Genomic DNA, 15,551 nt, shown 5'->3' with positions numbered 1-15,551 from the left:
CATTGGGGGGGGAGTTCAATGGAGAACATCTATCTTTCTGTATGGACAGCTAAAAAACCGCTCTTAGTATATTCAAGCCTATTCTATAAAATACTCTCCCTATTCATCCAACTCAAAAGCAAGCTACATTCTTAGGCTATAATAGGTCACAACTAAGTACACAGTACCTTGCTTCAGGAATAATTTTGCTTTGTCTGTCAACTGTCAACAAAGTACAAAGAGCTCATACAACCCAGCCATGTACGGTGGATGTTAGAGATCTAACAAAATACAAATAGAAAGAATACGAGATTTCATAGCTGCTCTGCTTTCACTTTATAGGAGAAACTGAAAGCATTTTTCTTCTCCACATTCCATTAATCTCTATTGTATTACCAATCTTTTCATGAAAGAGTCCCCCTCTCCCCCAAGAGAAACTGCCAGTGACATGGGGATGTAATACCCCAACTGACCAACAGAAATGATTATAAATGGATGCATCAGTTAAGGGAGATAGTCATTTCAACAAGGGAAAGAAAGAAAAATAGAATGATGGTAAAAATGGCCACTTTGATGCTTATATTAATTAAAGTCTCTAAGAAAAATGATTCGTTATTTCCACTATTGTTCCTGCCACTCAAATCTTCACTCTGGGGGAAAAATGTTAAATAAAAATGAACATTAAACTCAAGGTTTAGCTTCATCAATGTACACACAGAAAAAAAGACTGGAAAGAAATACTCTATAAAACATCATCATTGGCTATCTTGAGGCAGTTTCTCCGTCCATTTCTGTATTTTCTACAATAAGACTAGACACTTATTCCTCACTTAGTGACAAGGTTAGGCTCTAAAGACTAGGCCGTTATGTGAGAATGGAGGATGAAGATACCATCACATAACTGTCAAATTTCATCATTACAGAAATGTCAAACAACTGAGAATCGTGTGCCAGCCAAGGTGACACATAATCCTAACGATCACAGCCAGTGTTACTCCTTCCTCACACCTTGGCATTTGTTACTGCCAGATGTACACACAAAAAGTACACTTTTTATTACTGTCATAAATGCAAACACTGAATAAGATAGTTGATAAATGAGTACGTGTATTATTTTTATAACCAGAATAGTTATTAATGAGGGAAGAGACAATTTTGCCAACATCCGTAAAATCAGTAAATCACCAACACACCTGAAAAAATATGTCAAGCTAAATCATTTTCTTTGGTTGTTGACTGTTCAGGGAAGATGCTTATGGAAAACAAAAAAGGCACACACATGAAAAAAGTTTGTACTTTCCCAATAAAACATTTTATGAACAAACATTTTATGAACAAACCAATTTAAGTCCCTAAGCATTCCCAGTAGAAAGTGGCAGGACAATGTTCATATTAAAATCATTTATTAAATTAAGCCAGTCACTAAAATGTAGTCTTTTACAAAATACGATGCAAATACTTTGCTTCCTAATGTTGGATTTCTGAAGGTAGTTCCTCGGTTTTAAAGAGAGGTGCCCGATTCCCCACGCCCCCTTCAAATGACCATGATTCAGTGGACATATGGCTCAACTCAGATGTTCTGGTCAAAAATCAAATAGACCAACAGAAGTGGGAATAATCTATCAGGAGAACATGCCTACAACCTTTTTAGCAGAATTTCGTTTCTTTGCTCAAGCCTAACGAACAGTAATTTTGATCGTTTGTTTGTGGGCGAGGATTTCTTGGGTATGGTTTTAAGTGCCGTGGCTTTGGGTTCTAAACAACAAATGCTACAACTGAACTGGCTGTGCAGTGGTCTCCAAAGGGCATCTTAAAATCAGAAAGGAGTTCAAGCCATCAACAGGCAGTGTTTGTTCATTTAACTTTAATTATTTTCTCCTTGAGAATGGTACTAATGAAATGGAATATCTTTCATGGTTTCGAAGGGCCGTTTGAATAGTCTGTAAACAGAACTAAGGGGAGACAAGGGATCTAGCTGAGCCAGGGGGGTTGCTAGGTGACGTCGAATGTAAACCCACAAACTCGTTAAGGTTTGCTTTGCTTTCACACACTCTCAAAAGTTTGGGGAATTTTTTTTCAGGTGGCCATTAAAATATAATAAAAAGGACCTGTCCCCCCCTCTCCAAAATCCCCTCCCCCAAGATGCACCCTGCTCCCCTCCTGCCCTTCATTCAGAAGCAACGAAACTCATCTGCTCTTTGGCTATCGAATGGGAAATGTGGTTTTCCAGCAGCGAAAGGATTCAATCTTTTATGAATGCACTATACATTTAAAACACAAATGCCAGGTGGGTTTTACACGTTCAAAAAGACATTTCCAATCTGCTCATAAACAACTTGGAATAAAATGAAGATTTCCTCCCAGGAGGAAGACGGGCGGATTGTGATCACAGCTTGGGAGATTTGGGGCACAAAACCCACAAGCCCATGACAAATGCCGCAGTGCAGATTATGGTTGCAAAGTGACAAACCTTTCTGTTTCGACACTCGTGTCCCTCTTCTGGCCTCTACCAAGTCTGACAGCCCCCTCCCCCAACTCTTTTTTAAGTAGCTGATCAGAGATTGTCCAGTAAGAGTGCTTTATTAGATCATCAGCCAGAGGGGTTCACAAGTACTGAGAGCTATGGGCTCAAATGTGGCACATCAGTTTTAATAGACCAGGGGCTACTAGTAAACTGCAGATACTGCTGAGAACTTTCCAGCACTGAACTCTTGAAAAAGCACCGTCTCTCCAGCTTAAATGCAGCTGCCTCTTTCAATGCCGCAAATGGGTAAATTTGACAAAAAAGCCACCATTAAGACTACATGAAAGGCTCAAGACAACATCCTTTCAATGCTTTGTACTTCAGTAATCAGATGTACTTACTCACCCCCTCCCCCAAACCCCGATCAAGAACTATTTCTGAATGGTAGGAAATAATTCCACTTTGTACATCTTTTAGTTAATCAAGACTTTCTATTCAGCAATTTGACCTTTTGTTCAAAACAGGATTATCAATTTTTTTCGCCAGTTACCAAGGGCGACTCGCATGGTGAACATAATTGCAATAATTTGCAAAACACCATGGCAACCCACATTACAACTAGGTAAATACTGGGCTTTTGTGCTACATTGTTATTTTCAGAGATGCTGAAGTCAAAGAACGAATGACAAATGAACACAAAATTTATATTTGCTTTGTCTCAAAAGAGAAGAAAATTGATAACAAGAATTGGGGGGAAACCGACTACAGCTGTAATTTCTAACTTGATTAATTAGGATGGTAACAGTCCTTAACAGTATATTCAACAAACAGCCCTGACTTCGTCTCTCCACCCACCTCTCTCTATACCACTACCACTGTCCCCCGCCCGCCCCCCCACCCCAGACAAATTTTTTCAGCTTGGAGCACAAACATCCCCCATTTGCTCTTTTCTTCAACTTAATGGAATCCTTAATTGCAGAATATTGTTCTCCTGCTCTTCATGGCAATGAAAATGGGGAGAAAGGAGGGGAGTGCGGGGCATACAAGGAGCTACAGTCAGGTCCCATCTCCCACACCGCCCCCCCCCCCGGCTTTGGACACCCCAGGCCCAATGATGAGACGGCATTTTTCCTGGTATCAGCAGCTGGTTTGCAGGAGACAATAAAGTAAAAAACTCTTTAGCTTTGCAGAAAAGCCACTGCTTTCCTCCTGGCAATGCCAGGTATGTCTACACGCCGAGATGATGTTTCAGGATTTAAATGCCAGCACGTTAGATGAGCAAATGATGATGATAAGTAAAAACAAAAACATATATTTTCCTGGTAAGAAATCAGTTAACTGTGGCTCGGTCTCCAAAGCGGGTGAAATGCATGTGTTTGCAGTTTGGGGAAGATGTTCAGTCTCACCCTCGATGAGCTTTTGAAAATCCCTAGCTTCATAGGGACCGCAGTTCCCCAAATGATCGAAAAATAAGAAAAAGAGGGCTCAGGAATTAGTACAAAAATGGTCAGTACATTTTTTTTTACCAGATAAGCATGGTTTCATGTATAATGTCTGACAGCGTATAAATAGGATTGCTGGGAAAGTTTTATCAGAATTTTGCTCAGAACAAAAGGCAGATTCTATCTTTTCAGTTAAGTAGTAGTGTTCTGTTTTTTCCTTAAATTTTTTTTCCCCAATGAGACACAAATCCTTTAATGCTTGGCTTTTAAAAAATGGCCAGGATTGACTTCCTTACGTAAAATGTTTGTTTGTTTTACAAGCAAAGAAAGGGCTCCTAGAAGTCCTGCGGCCAAGCCCTCTGAGGTGAGGCTCCAGCCTAGCCACCCTCACCCTCCCTCAGTGAAACCCAGCGCTAAGGCACTGCTCCTTCCCTGGTTCACTGGATCCCAACCCGGCCCCTCAGTTTGGGAAAAACCAAATGAGCCTGAGGCTAGAAATGGGTCCACTCTTCTTCTTAGTTTATTTTGAACAATTTAACCAATATACAATTCACATCTTATACATTTCAATAGCTCAATCACATTTACAGGAGTTGTCCAATTATCACTACAATCAATTCTAGGACATTTCTTCTTCCCTTGTACTCCTTGTTAGGGGTCCACTCTTCTTTTGTCAGGGCTGACAAGTCTCAGATGCAGCTTTCTTAGATGCGGCTCTCTTAAGATGCAACTTAGGGAGGGAAAAAAATCACAATAAATCCATCTTCAGAATATGCCTCTGGAATTACAGAGACACTGATTTCTCCGAAAAGAGGAGAAATCAAAAGGACATGACACATTACCTCCATCTCAGGAAGGGACAACCTCGTTTCCGCTTTCAAAATTCGATTTTCTTTCCTGGCTTAGTTCTTTCCAAATTTAGCCAATCAGTATTCCTAGCAAGTCTACAGACTACTAAGGAGGAGGTAGCTCCTTTAATGACAAATGACAAAGGGCTGAACAAGTCTGCAGTACTCTTGGACCAAACAACATTGACAACAGATCAGAAAGTGGGTCTAAAATTCCCATGACACTTGGCACTTCGTTATGAAACTCTTTTATACAAATTAAATATTTGAAATTCCTTCACTTATGATAGTTTACCTAGAATAATATGTGCCATCTCCCCCCTTCCAAAATTCATGGCTTCTGTTACCGTGATTCCTCTTATCCTTTTTATTGGGGTGGGATTGGGGAGGAGGTAATGTGCGTGGCTAGTTGGTGAAAATACTTTTGTTTAAAAAGGCAAAAATACAATGAACTAACAATATCCAACCTCCTAGAACTCCTCAAATACCAAATCAGGAATGACAAAGACTTTGCAGGTGGTCTGCATTTCTTTCCCAACTCCAACTCCATTCCCATGGCCAATATCAGATGAACCAGGCACGCACAATGACATCCATCTGCCTCACATCCTTCTTGCTCCTGAACGTTACATACATACATACGTACATACATACATACATACATACATATTTGGACTTACCAAAGGAGTATTAAAAATATACAAATATATCAGAGGAACATTGAACAAACCTTGCCCCTAGAGATTATGACTTATTTGGTCTAAGCAGTGGCGCTGGGTTTTGAGCCTGGCGCAGATCACCTAGGAGACTCTTGAATACAGCCAGCTTGGCACCAAACTCCAGCCTTTGGGGTTTAGTAGGGTCTTAGGGTGGAATCTGAGAATCTGCATTTATAACAAGTTCCTAAGTGACCCTACTGGAGCTGATCTGAGGAACACACTTTCAGAACTTGGTGGCACAGCTGCTAAGCAAAGGTTGATGATTCTAACTCATCAGTCACTCCAGGGGACAAAGATGTGGCAGTCTGCGCATGCAACGACTCACAGCTTTGAAAACTCACCGAGACAATTCCACTCAGTCTTATAGGGCTCCTATCAGTTTAAATGGATTTGACCGCATTGGTGGGGGAGAGGGGGTATCTAGGCTACAGCATTGTCCGTGAGACTATAAAAAGCCCCTCAAGTGATTCTAAAATGTGGCCAAGATTGAGAAGCACCACTCTATATTATTCACATCTCAACTCTCTTGTGCTCCAAATAGAACTACTGTTTTTTTATTCTCTGAAAAATAAACTTTATACACAGAATTCTACTTTAAAAAATGTTACTTTGCAACCCTTTCTCCTTCCATATTTAATCTTTCTTTCCATAACTGCAGGGGTGGGGGAGGGGGGCTCCGCAGTCATTTTCTTTTAAAGTTCTCCATCAAACCAGATCTAAGCAGATTTAATCCTATAAAAAGAACTGATTATTTCTAGATGGTTTGTTGACTAAGATACTTAAAGTATCTTCTTTTAAACAAACTACAACACAGATAATCCCACTTTAACAGTAACAGTGCTCTCCCTAAAATATGAAGTGTACTTCATGCAGGAAGGGTCTTCAGAGCTCAAGGCTAGTCATTCATAGTCTACCTGCCCCAGAGCCATCAGTCACAGGGCTGCCAAGACCCTAGAACTTCTAGTGGAGTGCTCCACACTACAGATTGGGGCTAACATGTAAGTCAGTAGTAAACTGCTGTGGCCGTCGAACGCTTAAAATGTAGTCTGTTCAAAATCGAGCTGTGTTTCAAGTAAAAAAGAAATACACATTTCAAAGAGTCTAAAAAAAAGAAGATCAAATACCTCAGTCAATACAAATAATTATCTACCATATACATTACATGTTGTTTTTGTTTCATTCATTAAAAATAAAGATCATATCCTTATCAGTCCGTATAGGCCTCTAGTCTTCTTTTAATGGCAACAGACTTCCATTGTGTGATCATATATCATTTAATGAATCCTTTTAATCACTATTTAGGTTGCTGTCATGCTCTATAATCAATAATACTGTAAGGAATAGCCTTACACATATAGTCTGAACAACATCTCTAAGTACTGTACATATACAAAGATAGATAGCCAAATTCAAACTGTTGAGAGTCAAAGGATATGTTCATTTAAAATCTGGATAGATGTCACCAAGTTGCTGGCCCAAGAGGGATTAGTATTATTCACCCCCAACAAACACATATACCAGTGTACTTTTCCCCCCACAACCTTGTTTATGTTATGCATCATCAAGCTTTTGGATCTCTTATCATTCTAGTACATGAAAATTGACATTCACCCGATGTTCCAAAATTAACAAAGACGTTAAAACATCTTTACCTATGTTCCTAGGCAAGTTGCATTTCTTTCTCTATGTTGTGCCCATTTCTGTCCTTGATTCATTTTTCTATTGGTTTCCAGTCTTTTTTCTCCTTGATTTCCAAGAGTATTTTCCATGTGAAAGAAATCAGCTCCCTATTTGTTACATGGGCTGCAAATATTTCCCCCTTCATCAATTTTTTTCTTTTGACTTTGTGGCATATATATATATATCCCTGTAGGAATTTTTATTTTTACATTTGGTCAAATCAACTGATATTTTCTTCCATGGATTCTGAACTTGGTGCTATTTCAAAAAGCTTTTCTCAATCCCAAGAGTAAATAAGCAGAGTGCAGCAACATATTTTATTGACCCTACAAAAAAATAAACTGACATCAAATCAATTCGGATCGATAGCCACATTAGAGGACAGAGAGAACTGGCCTTGTGGGTTTCCAAGACAGTAACTAATTCTTTTTGGGAGGGAAAGCTTTATCTTTCTCCTGGGGAATAGATGGTGGTTTCGAACTGCTGACCTCACAATCAGCAGCCTGCTGTGTAACCACCACTATGTCATGAAGGCTCCTTCACTCTAAACTCCTAAAAACCATAACAACTTGTTGAATGGTTGTTTATTTTCTCAGAGTATTCTCATGGGTATTTTTTAAATTGAGAAACCTTTTCATTTATAGATGAATTAAAGGAGAACTGACAATCCTAATATGTTGAGCCATCCTAGGCACGAGGAGGATATATGGTGGGAAGCTCCAAAAAGTTTGTGGAAACAATCCATTATCCTTTTATTTTAGTTTTTATGAGCTTTTTGTAGCCCTTGGTAGTTTTCCATTTATGCAAGCTACTTAAGTCCTTTAGAACCATTTTTTTTCACATTTCCTTCATGTATATCCAGTACAGTTCTTGCTGGGTTTATTTCTAGGTATTTCACTTTTGGAGGTTATTACTGTAAATAGAATTTACTTCATTATATTTTCTAAGTGGTTGTTTGTGTAGACCAATGCCAGTAATTTAAAAAATACTCATTTTGTAACTAGTGACCTTTTAAAAATCTGTGGTAATTTTTGCTTGATTTCATTAGGCTTTCCAGGGCTACAAAAATCTGTTATGTAACAATTTTCTCCACTCCCTTTCAGCTTTTAGAAATATATTTTGTAATTAATATTAAGGACTTGCTATTTATAAACATTTTGAATGGATTGCCACTAGCATCAGAGTCTTCAAGAACCAAGCCATCCAGGGAGTTCTACAATGGGGGGGGGGAGTAATTTTATTAAAATCAGTAGATTCTGTAGACCTTTGGCTCAGAGAATCTAAAATCAACTTTGAGGTTGAATTTCATTTAATGCTACTGAACAGTTGGCTAAATAATTGAACTCACTCATTCTTTGTGCATTTGGGGAGTTAGTCTTCTTAAAGGTTCCCTTCCCTAAGATCCACCCATCCACCTACTGCCAGAGAATCTATTCTGACTCACAGCACATATATGGACAAAAAGTACTGCTCCCTATGGTTTCTGAGGGTGTAAATCTTTAGATTAGCAAAATATCCATGTTCCTAACCTTAAAGCATTTCCTCCTAACTTAAATGTCATTACTCCAGCACTGAGTTAGGGTTTCATGCTATTACTGTTTCCACTCCAATTCCCCTAATTGGCATACTCAAAACCTTTAGTAATTTTCGATTCATAGGCTTACTGTGGCTAAAAATCTTTACGGGAGCAGACAGTCTCATCTTTCTCCCTTGGAGTAGCTGATTAGTTTGAACTACCCACCTTGTGGTTAATAGCCCAACACCTAACTCACAGCACCATCAGGACTCCTTCTGAGTGGCATACCTCACTGCATATCTAGAGTAGGGGTTCTCATAGCGTGGTCCCAATAACCCTATCATGTTAGACATGGAAATCCTAGAGCCGCCACCCAGCAGTCTGTATTTTAGGTAGGGACAGTAGGACTGTAATATATGAGAATATATTTACATGAATAAGGTTCAATGATTATAATTCATTAGGCTATATATGGCAGAGTACTAGAATGGCAGGGGAGGAAAGGCAATATATCCACTTAAAAACGTTCCTGGGGATTTTTTGTCTTTAAAAATTACAATTAACTATCAGTTGCTCGACCTGATGCTTGCCTGTTGTGCTGCCCCATTCACAGTCCAAAATACTTACTGTTCTTGCTAAGGATTTTAATACATTTTTCCAGTGTCTCAGATTTCTGAAGTATAAACAAAGGATCACTGAAGAAGATCTTTCATCTTAAGAGATATTTTCATATGCTATTGAGGCAGGTTCAAAGAGAAAATCTCTCCAATTCAGCCCCCTCCCCCCAGCTCTCTTGGGCCTACTGCAAATCTTCTGGCAACCTTGAGCGACTTGTATACCTCCCATGGATGCTGAAGTGACCTCAGACAGGTCTGCTCCCTTGCATGCTGCTTTGGACCTTAGGGAAGAGTCTCTTTAGCTCCTCAGCAGATGTTTTCTAAAATAAAACTAAAAATTTTCGACCTACGGCATAAGTAGAGTCTATGAGTGTTCTGCCAGGAAAGCAGGGGATGGGGCTGGAGTAGGCCATTAATTTATTAAGCACAGAGAAGTATCTACCTAATCAACTCTTCTTCCCTGGGAACACGCTCAGAAGGATGTGTATAGTAGAGGCCAGCAGAGAGATTTACATTTCCACATGCTGAAATTGAAACTATCACCCAGGAAGGACAGCCACTGTGACAGAAGGGATTTTGTAATATTGCAGAGAGGAGAGAAGGGGAGGTCTGAGAATACCGGGCTAACGGGCCATCCCACCCAACACAGTTCCCAAGCACATGAAAGCCCTCGACTTCAGGGTGCTCAGATAGCTAAGGCAGTTTACACACCAAGGTTTCTGGGCTCACTGGAACATGAATGTTCACAAAGGCTCACAGGTATAGATGTCAGGACCATGGATATAGCTCCTCACGGTGTGATAAACTCATGACCTAAGCAGAAAAGAGCCTTCTTTTGTGTAGCCCAGTGTACAGTGTGGCTTCTATGTGAGGAAGATCAGTATCAAGAAAATATGTAATATAACTTTGAAAGTGAAAATGTCCCAAGGAGGTTTGCCTTTAAAAAGCAACTCATATTAACACAAAATACTTTCTTCAAATAATTAGATTTAACCAACAGATAATTAAATTGAATACTTACCATAGGCAAGGCAAAATGGTGCTTTACAAAAGCTCCCAGGGCAATTATGCCACTTGGGGGATGGATATTTTGAATTGGGAGACCTAAAGTACAAGAGTGGGAGCATGACCTTCAAGTACAGTAGGTCCGACCATGCTAAATGACTAGGAGGTCTTTCAAGACTGATGGAGAAAGAAAAGAAAGAGAACAAGAGGCAGAAGGTCAACCATAGGCTAGTCCTTCAGCCCAGCCTGAGCACCCAAGGACAGAGTCTAAGCCTTCACAGTTGAGCTCTGTGGCCTTCAATAGTATCTAATGTTCTGCAGGAGCTTTTTGTGGTTGGAACTGGACTGAAGTCAAGATTAGTTTGGATGACTAGACACTGCAGTTTCCCTCAGGCTTGGGCTGCACCCCAGCGCCCCAAAACCCTCTCTTTCTGGTCTCACAGTGTCACCCTTGGAGAAGGAAGATTAGGATGCCTTGTGGCAAAACTGAATGGCAAGATCAATTCAAAGCTCTCTTCTCACCTCACCATGTCAGGAGCAAGAGCCTTGTACAAGTTTTTTCACCAAAGCCAGCCGAAGCCTGTTCCCTAGGATATAGAACATAACCCCCTCGCCCTACCTGCTTCATGGGTTGATATGATTAGTTATCAGGCAAGACTAATGTATCAAACTGCTTGGGAACTGCAAAGAATTCTGTGACTTGGTGCTAATTCCCATATCCATGTATTCATGCCATCCCTTCTTCACAGGTGTGTTTACATTATTTTTATCAGAAATCCGGAGCAGCCACAGCCTACTGAGGCATTACTTATGGATTATAGTGTGATCTGTATCACCTGGAAAAAAAGGACAACAGAGTACCTTCTCTGTGTCCCTTCAGAGCGGACAATGTGATGATGATGTTGAGGAAATCTCTACTATATAAACAAAGAGATTGTGTGATTGGTGCATTTTGGGTTGATGAAAAAGAATTATCAATCAAAACTGTTATTTTTAGAAAGATGACACTTTAAATCGAGGAACCATTCTCAACATTTACTTTCTTCTTGGAACCCCAACTTTCTGCTGGAAAGAAGAGTTTTTGGGAAATTCAAAGAGAGCGTCACTCTAGCATCCTCCCAAAGTTCCTTAAGAGTCTAAGACTTTGGGAAGCAATATCATGTCACAAGTTTTCTTTTTTTTTTTTTAATCCCAGGATGAAAGTTAATTCCATAGTACAATGACACAAAAACCTGCTCGATAACTGAACCATATATGGAATAAGGGAGAAGTCTGGAAGCTCCCAGAAAACCTAGCATATTATTTAAGGTGGCCCATGGCACAAAACTCAGAGAACACAACCTTCCACTGAGCACCCAAAATGACGCTCCCTGTTTTCTCAGGAAGAGAAACCCAGCATTATTTAACCTTTTCCCTAACAGAGACAACTTTGAAAAAACAGTTAAGAATTAGCAGACTCTAAATAAGCTTGAACTGGAAATGCCACAGGAAATGACCATTATGTTCATAATTCACCTTTGCAGTATTCAGCGCAACCTAAGGGGGAGGCTTTTGTGCAAACACAAAATATAACTACCCATTTCAGAAAGGTCATGGAAACACTAGGAGACAAGAATAAAGTAAATTAGTGCAAAAAATGAATTCAGGACAGATTTGTACATTAGGAGTCAAGGTTAATACAGTTTCTTACCAGCAAAGGACCACCGATCTCTCAGAAATGGAGCGCTACAACATTAAAATAACTTGCTAAATAGTCTATATAACTGTATTTTCCCCCCAACAAGGTGGATAAAAGGTTCTCCTTTCCCCCTGTGTGTCCAATTTGTTGTTTTCCTTAAAAAAAGTAATTTCCTGAAAAGGCACTTTCCTTCTTATTAAGAACCCCAGTGACTAAATAGCTAAAAAGGTGACATCTACAAAAGCTGGAAAAGATTTAGCTTGATATTAAATTATATTTTCGTGACCATTAAGAATCTTTTTTTTCAAGGTCACTATAAATGTTAATGTGAGTTACTGCTGTCAAAAGGACAGGCATGTGTTATTTTCTTCATAAACGAAAACCTCATACTTTGTAAAGGTTTCATGTAGTAAAGGGAAAAAATCCTGACAATCACTTCAAGTAAAAAAATCTACCCTGACATTTCTTTTTGGAAGATTAAACACAGTAAATTAAAGCTCAAGGCCTCAAAGGAAAGACTAAGCCCTTGCCATAGTGTTAGGGTGCCAGGGAGATGGGCACACAAGAAAGGGGGACTTTGACTGTCTCTAGATCCAAAGGATACACATTTGAAGATCATTTGTAGGCTAAAAAAACCCAAAACACTTATGAAATAAAAAAGGCGTACCAGAATTCATGAAAAAAACTAGGAGATATATTATAAATATTAAAAAGAAGACCCTAAACTAAAGATGTATGACAGACCGGAGGAAAAACGATAATTGTCAAAATAATTAAATTGCCCACATACTTGCACATAGTCCAACAAAAACAAAACAATTGCTTTGACATATGAACACTACTTAAAACAAATTCCCCCAAATGTAAAAAGCAATAGATTAAAAGATTTTTTAACTCCGCTCCAAACAATTAGCTTACAAGGCGTATTGATATTTGAAGTCAGGCGGAAAAATGCCTATCGTTTACAAAGTGCATTTGGGCCAACATAGTCTATTTTAGTAGTCCTTTAAAAATAATTTAAGAAATAAAGAGTATAAAGATAAAAATCTTAATATGCAGTTTGGTAAAGTTCAAGTCAGTCTTTGAACAACACATTTATCTATCCAGTAAAGCTTGTGTTAATGTGATGTAAGAGTTTGGCAAATTCAACTTTAATGGAGCATAAAAATGCTTTTGCTTGAAAGTGAGATCATTTTTAAAAATTCAGAGCATGATCACTTTTTCTTTTTTCATAGGAACAATCTGATACAAGCAGCAAAGCTTAAATAAACTAGAAACATTTCAAATGATCCATAAAGGATTAATAAGCACTGCAGGAAGTCCTATAGGCTCAGTGTATACGTTTTCCATCTTTTCCCCCCCATGATGGACATGATATGAAATTCTAAACAGAAGTGGAGTTGCAAAGTCTCTGGTTAAGGGGGCTGTTGTGTTGAGAGGAGCGGTTACAACTTGGGGCTTTCTAATATGACATGGATCAAAATGATGACGGCATTCAAATGTGGACATTCAATTCGAAAGGTGTCTCGCTGATGGTAAGAGCCAGTGGTCAGAAGGCAAACTAAGGCAAAAGGCGCAGTGGTAAGCTCCAGGCCACTAATATAACAAGAATAAAATGACAGCTATTATTTTGGCAGAGATAATCTATGCTGAAACACAAAACACACACGCACACAATTTCTTTCAATACAATTTTCTTGTCTTCCCACTGACTTCTGTGATTACCACAGAAAGCAGGGTTCTAAACACATTTCTCAATTGAATCCTCAATCAATAATACTAAAAAATTCAGATCAGAGCTACGGGGAAACGCGTCTTGGCATTAGTAACTGCTTGCAAAATAGGCCAAGCTTATCAATATACACACAAGTTGATCAGTAGAGACCTTGGGACATCGAAACAGAGATTTTCCCCACCCCAAAACCCAGTCACATTTCCTGTGTTCATCAACTCGAACCTCCTTTCATTCTGAGCTTGGACAATCTTCCTTCCTAGTCTGTAGAATGACTTAATTACTCACGAATCAAAACCACGCATTAAAAAAGTTAAGTTTTAAATAAAAATGTCAGCTGCCTCCTAAAGTACAGCAGCCTACCTTCTCTAAAAGATAAGAAAAAGTCAAAGTTCGTTCTCTAGACACAGAATTATGACTAGAAGAGTCCGAATGAAGTCAGTCAGATCACTGCAATCCGTAAGCATCCAGACTGACTACAGAAGGAAGCGCTCCAGGTGAGGTTCAATGAGATTTACTTTCTTAAAATGAAATGCAACTAGTAAAGAAGAAGAGAGACACTGGACAATAGCAACGAATGCTGGGGTCAAGAAGACAAAAGCTCAAAAACAAAAAGGGCAAAAGCAAAACCAACCAATCAACACAATCTGTTTCAAGTGCACAGTCTTCTGGTGGGAGTACAGCTGTCAACCACTCCTGTATTTGTTGTCTTTGAGACTGCAGAGGCCCCTTGCAATAGCTTTGGCTATTTTACTATGAATTCAGTGTTCTAGGTTAGCAGATGGGTAAAAGAAATGACCATGAAATGAAAGAAGACTTCTACAGTCATAAATTTAACCACGTAGTGAACATTGTTATGTTACTCAAACTTTCTAGTAACTTGGTAGATTAGGACGCAGATTGTCATTCCTTTATATGGTATGAGGCTTTGGCAAAGAATATGTGGGCTTTGTCAGAGAGGTCTAAATTGAAGTCCGAGCTCTACAATTTACTATCTACCTCATGTTGACTGAGTTCCTTACTCGAAGCTCCCATTTTCTTATCTGTATAAAGGGCAGAAATACCATCCAGTTCACAGGGGGTGCTGTAAGAATTCCTATCATGTATGTAAAGGAAATGCTTGACACACAGCTCAAAAAATATTAGCCTTTCTTCTTTCCCTGGCTCCTCACAAGTTTTATAGGGAATACAATTATTTGCTAAATTAAAGAACACGTCAGCAGGAGACTATTGAAGGCATTGTGGGAGAAGGGTTAGGGTAGAGGGCTTCTACAGCTGTAATGAACTCTGGGTCTTGATGGTCCTGCAGAAAAAAGGAAAACAGAGACAGCAAGCAGGCATGGACAATACCAGCAGTTGAGAGAAAAAAAGAAAAGTCTGCCTGGGGGCACAATGATTTTTACGTAGGGAGAGTTTATTGGGACAAAGGGTTGGATTATATAGCATCTTAAATGGCAGAATGAAGCACAAACTATTAAACATTACTCACTCATAAATGTGTTTTTTATAGTCTAGAGTGGTATACAAACTATAAAAAAGAAGCAAGAAATAGTCTCCATCTATTTGACACATATCTAATACAATCTAATCCATAAAGGGCAACCATGATTTTAAAATGTTTCAGAACAACCAAAATGGAAGCGGAAAAGTTAGAAGAAATACAATGGGAGTCATCAATTATAGAGCTTAAACAAATGAAAAGGAGGCATGCATGCTATTTCCAAATACTCACGGGGGTGGGGGGGGCGGGGGGGAGGGAAGCGGGGACACAAAAGAAGGTGGGGGTCCTCTTTGGATGCTGAACCTGGGGATGTAGCAGAAAGAGAGCTCTAAAACACAAAGAAGAATGCTTAAGATTCGCTATGAGGAAA

General features: G+C 39.2%; 1 protein-coding gene across 2 annotated transcripts in view; it reads right to left on the bottom strand.

Annotated features, from left to right (window-relative positions):
- Positions 1–15,551, bottom strand: part of POLA1 (DNA polymerase alpha 1, catalytic subunit) — a 326,365-nt gene that overhangs the window by 114,060 nt on the left and 196,754 nt on the right. The window contains exon 35 of one of the 2 annotated variants that reach the window (XM_075538740.1): positions 4,453–4,615. The exons of the other annotated variant lie outside the window; for it this stretch is intronic. Within the exon in view, the coding sequence (XP_075394855.1) occupies positions 4,559–4,615 (57 nt within the window). The 3' untranslated portion in view covers positions 4,453–4,558. Of the gene's footprint in view, positions 1–4,452; positions 4,616–15,551 lie in introns of those variants that run through there. 2 annotated transcript variants of the gene reach the window in all.

This window comes from Tenrec ecaudatus, chromosome X, assembly GCF_050624435.1.
Source record: "Tenrec ecaudatus isolate mTenEca1 chromosome X, mTenEca1.hap1, whole genome shotgun sequence".
Lineage (NCBI taxonomy): Eukaryota > Metazoa > Chordata > Mammalia > Afrosoricida > Tenrecidae > Tenrec > Tenrec ecaudatus.
The sequence above is the reverse complement of the archived record's forward strand: the minus strand, read 5'-3'. Positions and strand labels throughout refer to the sequence as shown.